The 23,246-nt window shown below is 37.5% G+C and overlaps 2 protein-coding genes across 5 annotated transcripts in view; one reads left to right on the top strand and one right to left on the bottom strand.

The window, feature by feature from the left end:
• Positions 1–439: 439 nt before the first annotated feature.
• On the bottom strand, positions 440–4,119 carry LOC117906816 (MA3 DOMAIN-CONTAINING TRANSLATION REGULATORY FACTOR 2). Of its 3 annotated transcripts, none has more exons than XM_034820030.1 (5): positions 3,926–4,119; positions 3,294–3,398; positions 2,829–3,088; positions 2,627–2,721; positions 440–2,531 (listed from the first exon to the last, which is right to left on the bottom strand). In XM_034820030.1, the coding sequence occupies exons 3-5, from the start codon at positions 3,079–3,081 to the stop codon at positions 696–698; spliced, it is 2,184 nt and encodes a 727-aa protein (XP_034675921.1). In that variant the 5' UTR covers positions 3,082–3,088; positions 3,294–3,398; positions 3,926–4,119; the 3' UTR covers positions 440–695. The 3 variants fall into 3 exon arrangements, with proteins under 3 accessions (XP_034675921.1, XP_034675922.1, XP_034675920.1); XM_034820031.1 differs by having other exon boundaries at positions 3,294–3,380; XM_034820029.1 differs by lacking the exon at positions 3,294–3,398.
• Positions 4,120–4,146: 27 nt separating this feature from the next.
• The window catches only part of LOC117906817 (tRNA pseudouridine(38/39) synthase), a 47,729-nt gene continuing 28,629 nt past the window's right edge, over positions 4,147–23,246 (top strand). For both annotated transcript variants that reach the window (XM_034820033.1, XM_034820032.1), the window contains exons 1-5: positions 4,147–4,343; positions 18,012–18,071; positions 18,316–18,418; positions 19,001–19,073; positions 22,332–22,377. In XM_034820033.1, the coding sequence (XP_034675924.1) occupies positions 4,242–4,343; positions 18,012–18,071; positions 18,316–18,418; positions 19,001–19,073; positions 22,332–22,377 (384 nt within the window). In that variant the 5' untranslated portion in view covers positions 4,147–4,241. The remainder of the gene's footprint in view (positions 4,344–18,011; positions 18,072–18,315; positions 18,419–19,000; positions 19,074–22,331; positions 22,378–23,246) is intronic.

Raw genomic sequence — 23,246 nt, 5'->3', positions numbered from 1 at the left:
TTAAAAATATTTTGTATATTGAATACAATATCAAATAATAAAAATATTAGTACTAATTTTGGGTATATTTTATACATATTTTTATTTATTTTTTAAACATAAATTTAAATTTTTTTAATCAAAACAAATAAATAACATATGTAATTGACAAATAAAGAAAAAAAGATTAAAAAATGTACATTTATGATTCATAAGATATGTATGTCTCGTATTTTAACTCTGGGATTATTGTATCCCATGGATAACATATATTAAAAAAAATCGGGATAATATAACTTATCTATTGGTCAAAGACGGAATATGATAAATGATGAGATAATTTACGAGTATGTTTGTATCTTATCTTATCACATATTATATTCAACGAACCAATGAACATATAATAAAAAAATTTAATGCCGGAGTAAAATTATATTCAGCTAAAATAATTAAAATTAACTGTTAAAAATTTCATATCAGGGTAATAGATTAAGAGACAGTTAACAAAAAATTTTGTCACAATAATCACAACTTACTCGAAAAGAAAACTACCTAAAAAAAACAAACAGTTATATTAATTGTTGTTGATGCCCTGATGATATCGCAGCAACAAGAGCAGAATGGAAGACATGAAGAACAAAGGATGGCAGCAAGAGCAGAATGGAAGACATGTAGAGGAAAGGATTGCAGTGATCAAAATAGCCTCCCTCTCAGTATCATAAACAGGAGCCATTTTCTGCCGCGTGTTCTGGTTTGCTGATGGAGAATGATGCATCAAACCACCCTGCAATCTTGGCTTGCTCCACATAATATGTGAACTGCTTCTTGGCATCAGGCACATCCAAGGCCAGGTCGTCCAGAGCTTCCCCCACCCTTGAGAAGCCCTTCATCATTTGGTACATGGTGATGAGTCCTGAGCCAAAGCACTCCCTCAGCAGGCGCCATAGTCTTTCATTCTTCTTCTCTATCACTGTCACCAGTGCCTTTTTGACAACCTCATGGTGGAAAAATGGCATGCCCAACTCCTTTATGCAACGACAAGCTTCCCTGAAGTCCCCGCCGGATTCATACTCCTCTAGCAGCTTTCCAATCTTGTCCTTTACATCCTCAACCGCACGTGCAGTGCTGCCGCTTCCCCCACCGCCCCAACACCTTAGGATTCGCTCGCCTGAAAGACGAGCCTTTAGTAGTGACTTGGCCATTTGAAGCACTTTGCTGCCTATGGAATCTGGGCTCAGGCACTGGCTCCCAATCTCTTCCAAGTGTTGTGGAGCGAGGACTTCATCCACAACTGCTCTAGCTAAGAACATTGCAAGGTCCTCAACAACTACTGGGATATCTAGAGCAGTGTCGTCTGCAGATTCTATCAACATTACAAACCCGTTTACAACATCATCTGCTGGAAAACACAGGGATGACAACAGAATAGAAGCCATTTCCTTCTCCCTATTTTTTCGGTCCATGGCTAGTGTTATCAGTCTTTTAACAAATATAGCATTTAGTTCAGCTGATGAAGGACTGTTTTCTGATTCTAGACAACTGCTTACTTCTGAAATATCGCCTGAGAAGAAATATTCTTGGATAATAGATTGGGCCTTGAGCTTGAAAGTTCTGGCAACATTATCTTCTAGCGATCGCTTCTCTGGCTCTAATGACAGGGACTTCAAAGATGAGGCAGACAACCAGCCCTCTGATGCTGCCTTGGAGATTAGTGACTTCAATATACTCTTTGCACTTGGTATGTCAAGTGATAAGTCATCAACACTGTCAATCATCCGACCAAACCCTTTTGATATTTGACTAGAATTGATCAAACCTTCTTCAGCAGCTGCCTTCAACAAGTCAAGTAGGCGGTCTTCAGCATGCCGCCTCTCCATTGCCATTATAAGAGCCCTCTTAATTATCTCATGGTGGAAGAAAGGGACTTTCAAATCCTTAATGCATCTGCAGGCCTCTTTTACATCTCCACTCACTCTATACTCCACCAGTAGATTGTTTATCCGAGCCTTCACATCCTCAACTGTCGTATTCTTGCTACCTCCCCATCGCCGATTAATGATCTCTGCATGGAGGGGAGCTGCCAAATAGCCCTTCTCAGCTCTTCTCAAGACTTGAACACCCTTTGAGTCCTTGGGCAAGGAAGCTAATTGTTTTGTCAAAAATGCAGGAGGAAGAATGTCATCGACCACAGCGCGAGCCACAAACAGAGCAAGCACATCAATTGTGTCTGGTATATCTACAATCAAGTCATCTGAGGATTCCACTAATTTACCAAAGCCTTTGTATACTTGGGAGGGATCAATGACATCTGCATAGAGTGCAGACAATAGAACAGCAGCCATTTCCTTCTCTTTGTCATGTCTATCCATAGCCATTGAGACAAGCTTCTTAACAAAATAAAAATTGTAGCGTGGCAAGCTGATTTCTCTCAACTCACTGGCAGTTGAGACAACATCATCAGTAGCGAAGTATTCCTCCACAATCACAGCAGCCTTCTTCTTGTACTCGGCAAACTCCTCAGCTGATTTTCTCACATTTGTATGGTCGCATTCCTGTATCCATTTTCAAATTTCAAAGTTTTATAAGCATCATCATTCAAAATGAAATCAAGAACAAAAGCCAATAAGAACAGAACAGAGTATATCACCTCAGTACTATCATAGTTTGGATCATTCAGGTCAAGAGCATGACCTTCCTCAGTTTCAAGCAAACCTCCCCATGTTCCTTTTCCCCCAGAACCACCTGTACAACCAACATTGCTTCATACATTCTGTACATCAAAGTTCTCAAGCACACAGCCTTCAGTCATGCTATTACAAGAGAAAACTAGGAATCAGTCAGTCAGTCACCTTTCTTAGGGCGCCCATCTTTCGGAGAATGAGAGTGCTTATCATCCTTGAGGGGGCTCCCCCCCTTGCTTGTGCCTTGTCTGCATCTGGGAGAACTTGGGGACCTTGGAGAACCTGGGGACTTTGGAGATTTTGGAGACCTTGGAGAAATGGAGATCTGCAATGGAGAAACAGACAATGGATCTGCACTCTCTGAAACAGATCGGTGAAGCTCCTGATGCTCATTTGATACAAAACCATCACTGTACTCCATCAGCTTACTGCTTTCAAAGACAAAACATCGAACACCATTACTCCCCAAATGCCAATGACATTGGACATATAGTCTATATGCTTTATTCCCGACAAAAAAAAATATTAAGAAAAATGATTTTTTTATGTTTGGAGTAATGTATAATAATAATTTATTAATTTTAAATTATTTTGATCATGACAAAATAACAGGATCTTAAAACAAAACCACACCTTCAGAAACATGATATCTTTTTTTTTTTTTTTGTTTTTTTGTCCTGAGCCACTTTGCCCCAACAGTACAAAAGGCTTCCCAGAATTCTGAAAATGAAGTCAAGGCTGCATGAAACATTTAAACAGACATGAAACCCAATGAATATCATAAAATCAACCCATCTACCATGATATCAGAACAATCTAGGATTCCTTGGATGAGATTCAAGTTGATTTTTGGTAGCAGAAATAAAAACAATCAACATTTTGCTCTTTGAATTTCATGCTTTCATAGATTTTTTTTTTCTCTTAATTTCTCTGGTAACCAAGTTTTGAATTCTTCAAGGTTGTTTGACATAATATGAATCCTTCAATGAGGAACACCTCAAGAATCAATCTCAACCCTAATAAATTATGAAATTTGGCAAAATAAAGTTGAATCAAAACCCTATTAGCAGTTTTCTTTCCATATGTAATGAAGACTTTCTGCAAATTTTCTCTTCAACATTAATCACAATCCTGGATTCATTTTCAATGATTACACAGAATTATGAACAGCAACTAGAAAATTCTATATGTTAATGCAAACCAATTATCAAATGAAGGCACATTTTCCATGAACGAGGAAAAAAAAAGAAAGGAAAAAGACAGACCTCATGAATCCCTGTTTCCAAACAAAGTGGATGATCCTCTTCACCAATGACTTGGAGAAGAGGCCTGAGAAAGATTGAAAAGGAAAAATGCAGTCTTTTTTTCTTTTGGTTTTGAGTACTTTCAAAATTCTTACTACTGTCCTTTAATTTTCTTTTATACGGCTAAAAAAAAGGAATATTTTGGGGAAAAAAATTATATAAAATATTAAAATTTGGAACGAATTAGTCGTTCAGTTATTTTCTTCCCCAAAACTCGTCGTTTTGTTCGGAAGTGTTTGGCTCTCGAGGCATCGTCGCAGTTACGGGAGCGACCACCATGAGGAGTGGCACAGCTGATCCTCACTCAGAGGGCGATCTTGCTCTTGATCTAATTTCCACCCTTCAATCTCAACTGCTCTCTCTCCGCAACAGAGTACAGGTACGTACGACTGCGAATACACACTAGTTATATATTTTTTCCCTTTTCTGGGGTTAGTGTTCGGTTGCCGAGAAAATGCGGGGGAAAGTAGATTGACCTTGAGGATGTTAGTTTAAGTGCGCCCTAATTCACCAAAATAACAGTACAAAACGTAAGGAAATTTTTGTAAGAAAATGGATCAAAATTAGATTTCATATTATTTTCCTCTGTTTTCTTGGGAACCAAAGGGAGGACTAGACTCCGGTTGGCTGGTTAGTAAGGGCCTGTTTGGTGGAGCGGTGACTTCTAAGGAAGTGCCTTTTGAGAAGAGGAGTGCAGAGAGAGGCTGCTGGAAAGAGGTTTTATGGCGTTTGGGTGCCAAGTTCTTTCAAGGGCATTTCTGTTTCTTGGAAATGTCATAATGAAATGTGAAACAATTAAAAACTTGAAATTGCTTGAAATTAAAACGAACTAAATTGCGTGTTTGGTTCCTGGGAAAATGTGGGGAAAATTAAAGGGAAGTTTTTGAGGATGTATTTTAACTCTCCCAGTTTTTGAAGCACCAACAAAGGAAAACATAGAGGATAATTCTTTTTGCAAGAAACCAAATGGAGTAAAAGGAGGGAGGAAAGGTGAAGCTCTTGTTTGAGAACAGAGAGAGGCTGTTTATGAGATGTTCATCAATGGTGTGAAGAGCCTTGCTAGGGCATTTTTGCTTCATTGAAGTGTTGTAATGAAATTTAAAAGGTTTACTTAAATTAGAATGAACAATTTGTGGGTAGTGTTTGACTTCTAGGAAAATATAAGGGAAAATAAATGGGAGTTCTGAGTATATTAGTTTTAGTTGGCATAATAACAAGAACAGAAAAAGTAAGAAACCTTTTTGTTGGAAGAAATGGAGTGGAGTCAGAGGAGAGGAGAAAAGAAAATGAATGTATTGTTGTCTTTTTTCTTCTTTTCTTGGAAATCAAGGTTGGTGTAGAAGGGCTTCAGTAGAGCCAAGCCATGGATGGGGGCAATTTTATGTTTTTTAAACTGTTGTGAGGACATCAATCTATACTGTTTACTAAAATTTACAATGACCAATTCATATGAAAACTGCTAGGAAACAGTAATGCTATTTTTTTTGGGATCAAATTCGTCAAATGGTTTATCTAACCTGACATAATGTAGAAAACTCTGCAATTCTCAACAACAACAGGACTCTTTGCCAATAAAAGCTTCAACCTTACCATGATACCTCTATGTGTTCAAGAATTCTTGATTCCTTTCTTTCCAATAATTGCGGGTGGAGCAACAAAACATCCCTAAACTCTTATTTCTGGCTCATATACTCCAACTATGAACAATGCTCCATCCATGACTTAACATCAGCCGCTGGATGCCAAAATGAGTAAAGATAATTTCCCACAATTCCAGAGGGGTATTGCAATGTAAGGATGGATTATTCACTGTTTCAATCACGTTTCACATAATGCACATTCTACAATGATCCAAATCCTGCTTTTTTTGATAGGTAAATAAAAACATATTAACAGCACCAAACAATAAAGCGTACCAAAGTCCATAGGGCATATACAAAAGACTCCAAAAGGCAAAGTGAAAATAGAAAAAGGACAACAAAAAACAAAATCCCCCTTTTCTGAGTCCTAAACCAATCTATAAAATATGTCATGGACGTGGGACCCTCATCTATGTACCTCCCAACCTGCAACAATATATTATAAAGAAATGTGGATTTGAAGCTTGACCGAAATTCTCTTTGCTTTCAAATGATCTTTGATTCTCTTTCAATAATGTCCAATATATGCATAATGGGACAACCCTCCAAACCTTATTCCTTAATTTCTCTACAAAAGACCCACACCACCTTAAGAGAATTTCTCTAATGGAAGAAGACAAAACCCATGCAATCTTGGACAAGGAAAACACCAAATGTCATAACGCCCTTGCTTTAGCAACAAAGCAAGAGGATATAATCAACAAACTCATCTTCGTCCTTGTAAAGAAAGTATCATTTCTCCAAAGACCATCCTCTCCTTTACAGATCCAAAGTCAAGACTTTTCCTCAAGTTGTTTCCCAAGCAAAGAACCTTAATTTTGTTGACACTACGAATTTTAAATAGCTTACACAAAAAAGTGTTGAAGGATTTGACTAAAAACTTGCCCTTCTTTGCTTTCAACAACTCTATCCTATCCTTCTCATCCCTTCTCTCACAACCTTGCTTTAAAGCCTCAAAAGGAAGGCTTGAACTCTGTCCATCTCCCAATCATTTATATTCCTTAAAAAGTGAGGGTTTCAACAACTTCCCTCACTTAGTTGATTCCAAACATCCATAACCTTGCATCCTTCATCAAAGCTATAATGTATAAGAAGGGAGAAGACTCACTGAGAGTTGAATTACCACTCTATTTATCTTCCCAGAAGTTTATGCACTACTAGTTGCCATAACAAAGGAGGTTCTACCATTAATACCATCCCAACCTCTCCTGATGGCCTTTTACAACCTTACTCCAACATCGCTCCTCCTTTCCCAAGAACAACAACCCTTCTCTTTCCCAAATGTCCCAATAATAAACTCACTTCCAAAAGACTCAATGATTGAGACATGTCTCCAATTCCGCTTACCCACCAAAGTCTTGTTGATAAAGAATTTCTAATACCAAAATCTTCATCTCGTTTCTCACTACATGCAGTTGCTTAATTCACCAAGTACAACTTTTTCTCTAAAGCACCTCTTCCTCATAAAAAGTCTCTTTGTACCTTCTCACTTTTCATACTTGCCCTTTTAGGAATGATAAAAAGAGACATGCAATAAATGGGCAAGCTTGATAGAGTGCTTATGATAAGAGTAAGTCTCTCGGTCTTGTAAAGATGTTGCCTATCTCTCAACAAGAATTTGCTTACATTTCTTTTGAGTTAATCTTTAGCCTTGAGACATCTTCAAACCATATGAAAGTCCAACTTAGATATAATATTTGATATTGGCTAGCCTCAGAAAAAAGGAGATTATCATCAATGAATAAAAGATGAGACAACTCTATCCCTATGCTTCCCATCTCACTCGCCTTAAACTTATAAATGCAACCTCTTTCCTTTGCCCTCTTCAAAAGAGAATTCAGGACTTTCATTACTAAGAGCTCTAGAAGAAACTGATGGGAGTTCTATTCACTTGCATTGAAAATCTCACTGTAGATATGAACCATTTAATCCAACCAACCCATTTTTGTTCAAATCCCATTTTTTCAAAGATTGGTAGCAAATAAACTCAACTAATATGGTCATTGGCCTTTTCTATGTCAAACTTGTGTAACAACACATCATTAGAAATGCTCTTTAACTTTGAACTAATTGCTTCATTAGCAACAAACACGACATCCAAAATTTGTCTCTCCTTAATAAAAGCATTTTGAGAATTTAAGATTACTTTTCCCATCACTTTCTTTAACTTATTTTTTAAAACCTTAGCTAGTAGCTTGTATAAACTACTCACCTAACTTGTAGACTTGTAATCTTTCAAATCCTTTGCACTTTCCTTCTTTGGAATCAACACCAAGAAAGTGACATTTAAACTTCTTTCAAATAAACTAAGATCATAGAATCCTTGAAGAAACCCATCATTGCATGCTTCACAAATTCCCAACAATGCTGCCTAAACACCATTATGAACCTATCTTGCCTTAGTACTTTATCCCTACTCATCAAAGCTAGAGCTAAAAAGACTTTTTCCTTTGAAAAGGGTATCTCCAAACCTTTAGCATAATCTTTAGACAAAGTCTCGAAATTCATCCCACTAATGCCAAGTCTCCAGTCTCCCAATTTAGAAAAGAGGCTACAAAAGGGCTGAATTATCACATCCTTTATCTCCTTCTCTTCATTAAGGTAACCACCATTTACCTTGATCTTAGCCATAAAATTCCTTCTTCAACGTGCATTCCTCGTTTTATATAAGAACTTAGTATTTTTGTCTCCTTTCCTCTACCAAATTTCCCTAGACTTTTGCCTTCATGATGCATCTTTTAAGAAGGCTCATTGATGGTATTCCTCTCAAGTTGTTGTTCTAGCCTCAACTTCTTCCTCAGAAAGAATTACTACCCTTTCTTTGGCATCCTAAAACCCACATGATTCAATGTTTCCTCTTTTCAAAAAAAGATATCACAAACACCTCATGATTCCACACTTTAAGATCTACCTTCAATGCCTTCAACTTAGACGCTAAAGAAAAACCATATGGATATTAGCTCCTTAACAGCTCTCTAAAAGCTTTCACTTGTAGTCACATTATTGAACCTAAAAGGAGTTTTACCACTCCTTATCCCACTTCCATTGAACAAAATGAGCAAATGATTCAACATTGGTCTAGGCAAAATGCTAGAAACCCTGGATCTCTATGTTCCCAAACCCTGGATCGAATAGGTACACATAAGTCTACCCCAGGCTTCTATAAAAACTATTCTAGTGGAAACAATGGCTTTTAAAACCATTTAGAATAATAAACTAGAGAAGATAGTAATCAGACTTAGATTTGAATGTTCCTAGATCAATTCCTCACGGTAAAGAATGTGCTTGAATTGTTTGGAGGTCTTGTACATCCAAAATCGTCCGCCTTATGACTTGAACCATGATCTTAGTGCTCGAAAGTGTGGGTCGTCTCTCTCACTCTCTAGAAGTGGAAGATGATTGTCTCACAAAAGTGATAGAAACCTTAATAGGGTTCTCTGACTGGGCTTAAGCAACTTGAGCCCACTAAGACGCCCTTGCGTAATCAATCAATTAATCTTATAAGGCCATCTAATTAATCAATTAACTCAATCCAGAGAACTTGTTCGCTATTCTCTGTACAACCTTGCATAATTACCAAAATGTCTTTATGCACAAAAGTGAACCGAGAGTTAATCCAACTCTCATAAACCATGTCATCATGGTATATGAGCTCAAAGTAGGGACCATTATGACCCATAGGAGTATTGCTCCCCCTATAATCCAATTGTGAAGTTGCTTCAACATTCCACTAAAGAGAATCAACTGCACTCTAGTATCCTATGTAAATAATAATAAGATAGAGCTTGAGTTTGTGATCTATTATCCACTATATGTAGACTCCTCATAAATTGGTGTTCATAATCTAACAAGGTAATGTTATCACCTACCAAGATTACCTCTCCAATTCTTGAATTACAGATCACATTTATTATGTGATCAATTAACATACTTTGGCTCCAAGGAGCATATATCAAATTTCCACTAAAGGAAATACTATGACTATAGTCTTCTAGATCACATGTCTTTTGGATCACCTAAAGGGATACACTATCTCAATCCCATGAGATATCATAGTGCCTATATTAAAAATACCTGTTGTCACCAACCTTTATCAACAGTGACCCAATCCCTAAGGATATATGACCACCTTGGAGTCTCACCTATAGGTCAAAGCTTCCTATTGACTTTGGCACAGATTCAATATCCTCTCAAGGTCGAGAGTTTATGTAGTATAGTAGCTTGCTAAATGATGACATGTAATAGTCTTATGTCATAATTCACCATAGGTCTTTTTTAGTGTGTGAAGATAATTGTAAGAATTTTCTTTCATATTATTTACTCTGCAGAAATATACATTTATAGGGAAATAGGAGATTACCAACAACTAGGTAATTCCTTAAAAAACTCTGTCAGATCCCACAAGAGAGGAAACTATCTTCTATCTATAGAAAATAATCTACAGCTATTTACAGCTAGCAAATCTCTAATTACAACTTGTAATATCTTCTAATTTCATCCTGCAATCATCCATAAACCCGGAATTCCATACTCCTCTTCAAGCTGGGCAATGAATGTTAATCATTCCCAGCTTGGAGAGAAGTATGTCAAATTGGGTTCTAGGAACAACCTTTGTCATTATATCTGCAATCTGTTGCCATGTAGGGATGTAGTCCACTTCTATGATCTTTTGCTCTATCTTCTCTTTGATGAAGTGACGATCAATCTCAACATGTTTGGTTCGATCGTGATGGACTGGATTTTTTGCGATATTGATTGCTGCTTGATTGTCACACATCAACTTCATAGGTCCGTGAGGAGCGAGCTGGAGTTCTTCAAGCAGCCTTTTTAACCATATCCCTTCACAAATTCCATGGGCCATGGCACGAACTTCCGCTTCTGCACTGCTGCGTGCCACAACTGATTGCTTCTTACTCCTCCAAGTAACTAGATTGCCCCAGACATAGGTACAATAACCTGAAGTAGACCTTCTATCTGTTAAGGAATCAACCCAGTCTGCATCTAAGAAGATCTCCACGTCACGGCATGCCACTCTTTTGAAGAATAATCCTTTACTTGAAGTCATTTTTAAGTAGCATAGTATCCTATATACGGCTTCTTGATGTTCTTCGGTGGGATTGTTCATAAATTGACTAACCATACTCACTGCAAAGCTGATGTCAGGTCTTGTGTGTGATAAGTAGATTAACCTTCCAACTAGTCTTTGATATCTTCCCTTGTCAACAACAGCCATATCTTCTTTTGAGCCTATCTTGTTGAATGGATCCATAGGAGTATTAGAGAGTTTGCATCCAAGCATTCTTGTTTCCTTTAACAAGTCAAGAGTATACTTTCGTTGTGATACAAAGATACCCTTGCTTGACCTTGCTACCTCCATGCCAAGAAAATACCTCAAAGTTCCTAGATCTTTAATCTCAAATTCTTTACTTAGAACTGTTTTAAGTCGGGAAATTTCCTCTTCGTCATTCCCGGTAACAATTATATCACCAACATAGACTATAAGAACTGTAATCTTACCACCAGATGATCTCTTAATGAAAAGAGTGTGATCAGATTGCCCTTGTGAAAATTCCTCTCCTTTAATCACCTTAGTAAACCTCTCGAACCAAGCTCTTGGGGATTGCTTAAGCCCATAGAGTGATTTCTGAAGTTTGCAGACTAGGTCGTTGCTACTGGAGAGTTTTAGGCCTGGAGGAATCTCCATGTAGACTTCTTCTTCAAGATCACCATTGAGAAATGCGTTTTTGACGTCTAGTTGATGCAAATTCCAATCAAGGTTGGCTGCCAAGGATAGCAAGACTCGGATTGTATTTAACTTTGCAACTAGTGCAAAAGTTTCTTGAAAATCAATCCCATAGGTTTGTGTAAATCCTTTGGCCACCAACCTTGCCTTATACCGGTCTATCCTCCCATCTGCCCTGTATTTGACATTGAAGACCCACTTACAACCCACGGGGCGTTTTCCTTGTGGTAATTCCATAATCTTCCAAGTGTCATTCTTCTGCAGTGCTTGTATTTCTTCATTCGCTGCCTTTCTCCACTCAGGATACTGTAAGGCCTCTTGTATGCAGTTTGGGAGAGCAATACTCTCCAGATTTGTGATGAGAGCTCAAAGATTAGGAGATAGCTTCTCATAGGACACAAATTTTGAGATGGGATGCTAAGTACAAGATCTTACTCCCTTTCTATGGGCCACGGGCCTATTGAGATCATCCATAGAGTCAATGTCATCAGTAATAACAGGAGAATCAATATTACCTTGAATGACTCCGGTGGGATTTGATTTCGGGTCATCAGTTTGATAAGGCATAAGAGGAAGCTCAGGATGTAGGTCCACCGGTTTAGGGTTCTTCTGACGCCTTGAGTAAACTTGAAGTTCTTTGCCAATGGACTCCTTGTCTCCTTGAATCTGACGTGACTCTGATGGTGGTCCATCCAATGCCATAGATGGTTCACTGGAAAAATTAGGTTCTGGCACCCCAAAGTCAGGCACGGGCACATCCCAAAACTGATATTCTGCTTGCTGATTGACTGGATTCTTCCCCTGAATATGAGTTTTGGTGTAAAAAGGTACATTCTCAAGAAATGTCACATCCATAGTGTTATAGGTTTTCTGAGTGGAAGGACAATAGCACTTATACCCCTTTTGATAAGAGGAATAACCGATAAAGATACACTTGACAGACTTGGGATCATGTTTACTTCGCTGATGCGGAGGGAGATGAACATATGCAGAACATCCAAAGACCTTGAGAGGTATATCAGTTATAATCCGATTTAGAGGAAAGTTTTTGGAAAGGGTTTGGCATGGAGTATCAAATTTCAAGACTCTAGAAGGCATCCTATTTATTAGGTATGTAGCATTTAAAACAACCTCTCCCCAGAATTGTTTTGGGACATGAGTGGTAAACCTAATAGATCGGGCTACCTCTAGAAGGTGTCGATTTTTTCTCTCAGCTATCCCATTCTGTTGTGGGATATCAATGCAGGAACTTTGGTGAATAATCCCATTTTCTAGAAGATAATTTCCGAGTATAACATTAAAGTACTCTCTGGCATTGTCTGTTCTAAACACTTGGATCTTAGCTTGAAATTGTGTTTGAATCATGGAATGAAAGAATTTGAAGATAGAACCTGCCTCTGATTTTTCCTTCATGAGAAATACCCACGTAACTCGAGTATGGTCATCAACAAAGCTAACAAACCATCTAGCCCTAGAGATATTGTGAACACGAAAGGGTCCCCAAATGTCGCTATGAATAATGGAAAAAGGTTTTGATGGTTTGTAATTTTGGGATGGATAAGAGTTACTTCAATGCTTAGAAATTTGGCAAATCTCACATTGGAAAAGTTTGGGATTTTTGTTTTTAAATAGTGCTGGAAACATCTTTGATAAGTACATAAAATTTGGGTGTCCTAGGCGATAATGCAGTAACATGATGGTACTTTCTTTATTTGAATCTAAAGATAGGTTTAACCTAGGATCAAGAGTAGAGAAAGATACATGATGTGCTTGAGAGTCTTGTTTTCCAGCTGCCCTAAACCAATAAAGTCCTTTGCTCTCCTTAGCATTGCCAATCATCATCCCCAAAGCCAAATCCGGAAACAAACAATGAGAGGAAGAGAATTTAGCCACACAATTTAGGTCTCGGGTAAGCTTGCTGATTGACAATAAATTGCATGAGAGCTGGGAACCAAAAGAACTTGATTAAGAGTTAGGATCTCGGAAATAATCACTCTTTCAATACCAGTCACGGTGGAAAGAGAGCCATCAGCAATTCTTACTTTGTAATTCTCATGGCAGGGGTTACAAGCATGGAGTATTGATATATCACCTATCATGTGGTCGGAGGCACCCGAATTGATGATCTAACCTGATGAATCTTCAGTTTTTGTGTGTAAAGCAGTTAGGAAGTTACCTCTCTAAGCAGCGGATCCGGTTGAGATAATGGGGTTAGTGGATAATCCTTGGCTAAACATCTTTTGCAACCACTCCACTTGTTCTTTGCTAAAGAGAGCGGAATCATTGGTACTTCTTTCTTTCCCTTTAGGATCTGCCACAAATGCTCGTGCCTCCTTCTCCTTGTTTGACTTCTAGTCAATGGGTTCTCGTGTATTTTCCAACATGTTTCTTTGGTGTGACCTGGTCTGCGGCAATGATCACACCATGGTCTTCCTTTCTTCTGCCTTGCATCATACGTAGATCCTCAGGAAACAAGGGCAGTTCCTTCTTGAATGTTTGTGGAGCCTTGGGAGATGAGTGTTGATCCTTCCTAAACATTGGAGAATGGCCTTGTTCCCATCATCAGCTTCTTCCCGCTTTCTTCTCTTCTAACCTCTGAGAAAGCTTCTCGAATAGTAAGGAGAGGCTTGGTTCCAAGGATTCTCCCTCTTACTTCATCTAGGGATTTGTCTAATCCCAATAGGAACTTAAAGACCCTTTCTTTTTCAATAATCCTTTTGTATCAACTAGCATCTCCTGGGCACTCCCAATCCATGGTCTCAAACACATCCAATTGTTGCCAAAAACGACTAAGAGTGTTATAGTAGTGAGTCACAGTCATCTCACCTTGCTTTAGATCATGTAGGGCTCCCTTGATGTCAAATAGATTAGCAGTATTGTCACTGTCAGAGTATGTTTCCTTTGCTGCCATCCATATTTCATGTGCAGTATCATAAAATAGAAAATTTTGACCTATTTCTGTGTCCATTGCATTGATTAGCCAAGACATAACCAGATTGTTTTCGGTGTTCCAAACCTTGAATCTTTTATCATCCTTCTTGGGTGGTTCAGTAGTGCTGAAAAGGTATTCATCCTTACCTTTGCCTGTGATAAACATCAGACTCGCCCATTGAGTGATGAGGAATGATGAACCTTCTGCACCACCATTGCTCACAAGTTCCTGGCCAAATATGGTTCCCGTAACACTACTGCTGGTTTCCGAGTCCATAGGGAAAAGTGATACCTATGAGAGACTAGACTCAAAAACAAAAACTTAAAAAAGCAATGAGTTGGGACGAAGAAGATTGGTTTGCACCCAGAAAATTGGTTCTGGATTAAAACCGAGAAAGAAGTGATAGGTCCAGGCGGAATTGCTCTGATACCATGAAGATAATTGTGAGAATTTTCTTTCATATTATTTACTTTGCAGAAATATACATTTATAAGGAAATAGGAGATTACCAACAACTTGATAATTCCTTAAAAAACTATGTCAGATCCCACAAGAGAGGAAACTATCTTCTATCTATAGAAAATAATCTATAGCTATTTACAATTAGCAAATCTCTAATTACAACCTGTAATATCTTCTAATTTCATCTTACAATCATCCATAAACCTGGAATTCCACACTGTGCATCACATATACTAGTACACCCACCATAGGAAAACCATTACGATAACCAAGACAAGTCATCCCTCTAATTAAGAGGTAGTGCACTACAGTCTCAAATGGATTGCCTAAATCCATGAATCGACTGTGGACTACTCATCAGTCTGCAAGGAACCCATGATTTGGATCTTCTGTATAACTCTTAATGCACCTAAGTCATGTATAGTGCAAGTGATGTGGGTCATGTATGCTCAAATAACTGATTAATGCAAAATAGGATAACAAATGGAAAGTTAAGAAACATAAATAAATAAATTTATAAATGAATTTTTATTTATTACATCATGTCATGTTTTCTAGGGCTCAATCCCAACACAAAACACTTTGTAACAACCAATAAAATGGTTCTTCCAATATTCATACTCTAAGAAACTGTCTTGTCTTGAAAGGGATTGGTTGCTCATGCCTTTACACAAAGTGAAAGAGCCCTCAATCAATAGGAAATCAGTCAAGTTCAACTCTTCAATAAATCTTGTAAACCATCTCATGGTTGCAATTATTCTATCATAGCTTCTTTTTTTACCTAGGAATCTGACCATGTTAAATGCCCCAACAACTTAATAAGGATCACTTCACAAACCTTCTATATCCCTAATTCCACCTAAAACTACTCCCTTGAGTAGGATCATAAACCCTAATGAAATCCTAAACAAAAGCATCTTCTGAACATATGAAGCAAAATAAAATTGTAATGCTCTCATTTCCATTTCAAGCAATGTCAACACTCTACTATGCTTGAAGACCATAATGCCATTAATTCCCCCTAGCATCTATCATTTCCCAATCTAAAAATGTTCCCACCCCCAAGCTCTTAACCAACTCCACTGTCATTTCTTGAACTTTAGTTTCTTATAACACACCAAATCAACCTTCCTAGACCTAATTAGAGATTTAATAATCTTTTTTTTTTTTTTTTTTTTCCTTATCACTAGCCCCTCTTACATTTTGAAAAAGAATTCGCAACTTCATTGACTAAGTCCAACTAATTCCCAACCACCATTTCCATTCCCACCTTCTTTCTCATCTGCTTTTTTGTAGTTCACAGGGCATTCTAGTTTCCAAAGCTTCCTTTTGGTTTTTGAAGACTTTGTTTCTTCTTCGTTAGAGCCCCCTAACCTTCTCCCATTTCCTTGCATCCATTGTAAAGAGGATGAAATCTTTGTAAGTTAGCATGATCAGAAGCCTATGAAACTCAACCAACTTGGAAATAGACAACTCTTTAAAAAAGCATACATTACCAACACCCCCCAAACCCAAACCACAAACTCCTTACGCAAAGATCCTTTAAGAAATCTTCCAAAGTTATCAAGGAATTCCACCAACTACCGTCTTGAAAAATCTTCCTTAAAGGCCCTTCATAGACTAAACCCCCTAAACGTCTCACCCAAACTTTTTTGGCATGAATCCCTATTCGGGAACACCTACCCTTTGGGGTCCATTTGTTTAGATAGAGTATTTTATCCTTTAAAGGACCTCAACCACCCTCTTCTAAGGATCATCTCTGAATCAGAAACCTTTCAAAACCAAATAAGATGAGAGCTCCCCCAAGAAAGGGTAGGCACACATCTCATTTAACCTTTCAATTACAAACTTTGGATGGTCCACATCCTTAAAGCAAATAGCTCTGGAGCTTGATTAGAGAGGTCCCCTTATCTACCTGCTAAGCAACACCACAAGGCTCCACTTTTTGTTTCACCTCCTTTTCACTTAGTTGGATCCACACACTATCTCCCACCTTAAATTATGTTTTTCTCTCTACATCTACTAAGAAACTTATTTCATATTTTAAGCAAACGTCCTCGCTTTTGTTGAGGATCCTCTTATAGAAAGCATGATTTTCGCCACTAAAGCAGGTTGACTCACTTGAATATAATAGTTTACCTTAAGGTTGTAGAGTTTCCATGCAAGAGCAACCCATCACCTTGGAAACCGCTTGCCTTCTAGAAACACCAACAATTTTTTTTTTGCTTTCGTAATACACAAAAATTGAAGGAAGGGCCTTGCACCAACACTATGCAACTCTAGAACATAACCCCTCCTTCCTTCCTTCCAAACCTTGTGGAAATGGTTTTCAACCTTTCCTTTGTAGCAAGCTTCCACTCCTCAAGAGACACTCTAATCCTCAAACTTTCCCAGCTAGAGAACCCTCTGGCTCTCTCTAGAACCTTACCTTCTAGCCTCTCCCTAAACTCTTCAATAGAGATTGCAAAAAGACTTGGATTCCACCCGAAGCCAAAGCTTTCCTTCCTTGTGAACGACACCCCTTCTTCTCTGAACCTTGCTTATTCAAGACCCAAGGATTCTAAATTTTTAATACAACTCAAAGTGCCATGTCATACTTGTCAAATGCTAAAATGTCAAGGGCTTGTTTACAACACTCAACCATGTAAAGAGCACTCCCTTTGAGAGTACCATTGGGCTTTATATTCTATTAGCTGAAAATTTTCCTTCATCTCCAATATATAGAATTTCAAAATATGTCTTTACTGAGAACTTTCCATTCAGCAATATGTTCTCTTTTTGAATCTCTCTATGCACCTTCACTAGATGGTGATTAAGGAAAAGGTTAAAAGGACTACCACAGTGATGGAAGCTTATAGTAAACACCAAATTCCAATTTGGCACCTTTCCTTCCTTACATTCTGACCAACTTCTTCTTAACCCACCATTTTCATCAAGATGTGAAACTCTTACATTAAGGAAGTATCCCTACATCAAATGCCTTGCCAAAATTTCAATCTCTGTTTGTTTATTGTGTGGGAATCGATAAGAAAAACCTTCTGTGTCTATGCTTAGTGCAGCTATTAACTTATTTGAGGTGTTTTTTTCTTGTTTCAAAAAGCAAAACATCTTATCATGTAGAATTTTCTCTTAATCAGATACTCTGGAAAGCCAAATGTAGGGTCAGTTTCATGAATTATTTCCAGCTCCCACAGAAATTCATGTCAAAATTGTTGCAAAGTTCTACTGTTGTATGAATTTTTATTTCCTAATTTAAAATCCATAACCCAGGAATTAGAGGCTGAGAATGCAAAGCTATCATCTCAAATTTCAAGTTGCCACTGTCATAAGGTTTGTCCATTCAACTTCTCATACATTTGTTTTATTTGCAATGTATTCTGACTATGTGAATTTGGAATGTTGAGAAACGATCATATTCTGAGCTGAGCAGACAGAAAACATTGAGAAGGAACACTTGGAAAAAGGGACTGGAGGACTCATACAAGATTTATTCCAGACCTATCCCTTTCTGATGATAATGTTATTTTATTAAAGCATAACATTTTGAAGCTCTATATGTATCATCATGCTGCAGATAAGGGAGAAACTTGATTCTATCAGCCTGGTCCAGCAAAGTGATGAATTAAAAGCAGGTGGTGATGAGACCAGAAAGAAAAAATTGAAGGGGAAAATACCAGGTTTCTTTTGCTCTCTATCTGTGTGTCGATTTCTGGAGTATCATTTGAGTTTATAAATGCTAGGCATAATGTTAGATCTTTTAATCAGGGCAATAAGGAGGATTTTGAAGACATATAAAGGTTTTAACAATCCCAAAAAAAAAAAAAAAAAAAACTGTTGGGAAGAAACAAAAAAATAAATATATAAATAAAAATAAAAACATACATGTTGGTAATTTGATTTTAGAGGACTGATAGCTTATACACACTATCCATTCCCTAATCTATTATTCATTTAGTGGTTGTTTATTTCCAAATCTCTTTGATGCTGAGATTGATATTGTTCCTGAGAAATTTGAAATTTATATGTTCTAGTTGTTCCATTAGTTACTTTGGATATGCTAGATTTATTTATTATGAATATCAATTTCCATTTCAAGATTTGCTGATGTTATTTTAGGGTACTGTTTTTCATTATTATGGCATGTCTTGTATCCAACATTCTTTGTATAATCTTTGTGAGAAGCACCAGCTTTCTGAAGCATTGCTAGGACAATATGGCTAGCCCTTGTGGTTTATTTATATCATCCCTCTTGTGTACAGGCACTAACATGAGGACAATGAATCACATTTCCAAGAGATATGTGGCTCTAAAAGTCATGTATTTTGGTCCAAGGTACTTTATGACTCTTGACTCTTCTTAATACGTTTATTCTTTTCTGTTCTTAATGTAATATCCAGGAAGTATACAAAGGGTGCCAAAGGTGCAGAGAAAAGCAAAAGAAAGCCCCACAGACTAGCCTTTCTTTCTACAATCAGTGAAATCTAAAAAGGACTTGTTAGAAACAGTGAAGGAATCCCTGCCCCACTTAAAAAAGTGATCTGAGAAAAGACTCTCTAAACTTGATCAGGACTCACCCAGTCCTTGAAAGTTCTGCAAGTTTGCTCTTTCCAAATACATTAAGACAAGCACAAAGGGGTGATTTTTCACACTTTATTATGCCTCAACCCCACAAAATTTTCATGCCAACAAAGCAAAACTTCCTTTATGGACTGAAAGGCACCACCCAAGAGACAACAAAAAGGAGAGAATAAAAGGGGCTAGAAATGTGAACTTACCTTTTCTTTTTGATAGGTAAATAAGAAAAATATTAGAAGTGACTAAGAGGAGACGTGCCAAAGTACACATGATGTATACAGTACGCATAATGTTCACATGATGTGAGCTTACCACAATGGATTAGGATGTGGTTAGCTAAATTCTTATAACACAAGCTCAGATAACACTGATGAATCAAAAACCAACTCCTCCTTATGAGTTGGTTAGTCAAAATCTTCTCCTCCACCACATCCAAGTAAAGAAATCTGGTTTTGAGGAAACCTTGAACTGCACAGAATGATGAGAAAAAGAGTTTGAAACTTGTAGGCTAGGTAAAGGTTTGCCTTTACTTGAATTGCATTCATTGACCGTGCCTTAGAGTTTGGTTGATCATACTCATTGCTTGCATTTGCACAAAGGTTTGGCTTTGTTGGAATTCATTGCTCAACCATGTCGTAAAATTTGGTGCATCATACTCATTGGTTACATTTGCACAATCTCTCTCTCTCTCTCTCTCTCTCTCTCTACCTAGGGATGACAATTTTCTAGGCTAATTGGGTAACCCGCCCCGCCCCGCCCCTATTGGGACGGGTGTAGACGGGTATAGGTTGGGTATGAGAATATTTTAAAAACCTGAATCGGGTTTGGGACGGGTATGGATTTTGTTCCAACCTACCCCGCCCTGCCCCGAATATACATTTACAAAATTACCCTTCAACTACTACTAAAATGTCAAAAAACTCCCCATATATATACTTCATTCTTTCCTATTTGCCCTAATTCTTACCCTAATTCTGATGTCTGCTCCTTCTTCTTCTTCCTCTAATACAGTGGTCTTTCATTCTTCCCATTTGCCCTAATTCCGACAGCCGCTTCTTCTTCTTCTTCCTTTGATGCACTGCTTGAAACCTTATCTCCAGGATCAATACTACTTTTTCTTCCTCCCTCACACCAACTAAAATACTTTGAAATCAATTCCATTTTGTTCTTGGTTTAGCCTCAAAGCCCAAAACTCCTCTTTCGCGACATCAAACTAGTCACAGACTTCGATCTCCTTGCCCTAAATATGTGCAACACAATCATCTAGAGCATCACCTTGAAGTCTTTGTCCGAGAGCACAACACAAAAGGAACGCGAAAGCCTTTGAAGTAGTGGATTTGATGAAGTCTAGGTTCAAAGATTGGCTTGAAGAGGGATTCACATCCATGGCTGATATTGACCCATTTTCTCGTTTGGTTCAGTTTTCATTTTGTTCTCTTGTAAATGGTTTGGATGGTTTTTTTTTTTTTTTTTTTTTTTTTTTTTTTTTTTGTGTTTTGCATTAATTTTGAATCATTTAAGCTAACTATGGGCTTAAAATTATTGATTGTTGTGGTGTTAATTTTAACTTTGATATTATTTTTTCATATTTGGTATATTATCATAATCAATGAAAGGAAAGTGCATTTGGGTATGAGATTTGCTCATCACCAGTTAGGGTTAGGGCTCAATGGACATTCGAGACAGGGTGGGGATGGGGTTATTAATTCTTTTGTTAACAGGGATGGAATCCAATTAACCTGCCCCGGCACGGGTTTGTGCTGGGGATGGGAAATAACTGTATAATTGGGTGCAGGAATGGGATGGGAATGACCCGTCCCAAACCCGCCCCGTTGCCACTCCTATCTCTACCTGAATGTCTAGTTCATCTTATTCCATGCCTATGACCTGCAGAACAAAATCAAATAATGTTAGTAGTCCAAAGACAAATGTATATCCCATCCTCATCTCTGATGGAGTAAACTTATTTATTACAAAGATAACGAATCACCAAGTAGCTAGGGAAATTTTAGTGGACAAAAAAGTGCTGCCTTGAGGATTGAAGGCATTTGTCTTGGTATTTTGTGGAGACCAGAAGTTTGGTTACTTAGATTAACACCTTGCAGGAGGATACTCATATGCTTCTCTTTGGTGACCCAGGCTCTGACAGTGATTGAAGTACATCTTCCCTGTCTTCCAATAGCAAAGTTGGGCCTGGATTTTCTCACTACTTGTCCAACCATGATCCAGAGTTCTGATTTCCAAGAGAATTTCTATTGTCTAAGAATTGGAAAACTTTTCAGAAAGAAGAAGGATGCAGTAAACAATATATGACAGAACTTGAAACAAAATAAAAAGGTGTTAATTCATATTGTAACAAAATAATATGGAACCAAAGAGAAGTTGCTAATGTGTACAGAAACTAATGAAGGAATCACCAACATTCTTAACATGCAAACAAACAGTGGGTGAATGATATGTTGCAGAAAATGACAATCATACGGCTTATGCACCTAAATGTAAAAAAATAGAGATGAAGATACAGTCCATTTTTTATTTTAACAGTTTATACTTTATGATACTAGTAATAATAATGACTGAAAATATTTATATAAAAAAAATCTAATTTGAAAAGGAATATGATAATCTTTATATGATGATGATGATGATGATGATGATAAATTGAAAAAAGACCTTTAATTTTATATAAAAAAATTTATTCACTATTTTGAGTAAGCATACCTTAAATTGATGCAATTCCCATTCTTATTAGAATTTTCATTTTGGCTTTTAATCCAAGCTGAGGAAAAGAGGATGGTTATAGTAACTTTATGCGCATGCATCTTTGAGGTTTCCTTGTATGTTGTGACGTAACAGGAAAATTATGTTTCTGAAAATCAAGTTCATTTTTTTGGGCTTCTTTTCTGTTGTCTAGCTTCCTAGTTCCATTGCTTCATGTTAGGCAAATCCACACTGATTTTATAATTTCCAAGATGATAATGACAACCCTTTGCTACTATTTGTGCTATCTTACAGGTTTTATGGTTTTGCTTCGGAAGCACACATGGATCCAACTGTTGAGGTTTGATTCTTCATCTTTGCATTGTTTTTAGTATTTGGTATATCCTAGTTGGATATCCATCATTGTTATTCTTTCTTATTCATTAATGCAATCCACTGTTGTTTCTCTTTCTCACACACACGCACACACATCATAGAGGTTTGATTCTTCATCTTTCCATAGTTTTTAGTATTTTGTCTGCCCAAGGAGAATATCCCATCCTTCTTGTTCTTTCTTATTCATTAATGCAATCAGTTCAATTAAAGATTTTACTTGACCATCAATTTAACACAGCCCCCTCTGTGATAGGTTGGGCATTTGGACATCAAATTCTGGATCTCTAGGAGTTTGCTCATAAATTTACAATTATGATTGGACTTGATAACCATCATGAGGAGGCCTGCCCAATTTTTTTACACGGTTAAGGCTGGATACCATTCAGTTTGTGTGATGTATCCACATGGAAAATTAGCAGTTCACTTTAGGGCCTTTTTGCTTGGATTAGGGTTATGACCAGTAGGTTGCTTGTTTGGGTCTTCCAAGAACTTCGAGGAAAACAGAAGATTACTCAAGTCCTCTCTCACCTGTGTGTATTTATATCCATCCGGCCCATATGCAAAAGCTTGTTCATTATCTTTTTCAGGATTATTTATAGTAAATTCTTTCTTTTTAGCCTTGTCCAATCCATCAGGTTCTTGTTCCTTTCTATCTAACTAAATTTTTATGGAAATCTAAAGTTTCATAAGGTAAACAGTAATGACATGCTATAGTTGAGAAGACCCTACAAAGCCCATAGTCTTGACGTTTGCTTTTTGTCTACGGAGAGTGGAGAAAGGGTGGATCATCTTTTTTTACATTGCCACTTGACTTTAGGGTTATGATATCCATTC

Source organism: Vitis riparia, chromosome 18 (genome assembly GCF_004353265.1).
Source record: "Vitis riparia cultivar Riparia Gloire de Montpellier isolate 1030 chromosome 18, EGFV_Vit.rip_1.0, whole genome shotgun sequence".
Taxonomy (NCBI): Eukaryota; Viridiplantae; Streptophyta; class Magnoliopsida; order Vitales; family Vitaceae; genus Vitis; species Vitis riparia.
Note: the sequence above shows the minus strand (reverse complement) of the source record. Positions and strands in the feature narration are given on the sequence as shown.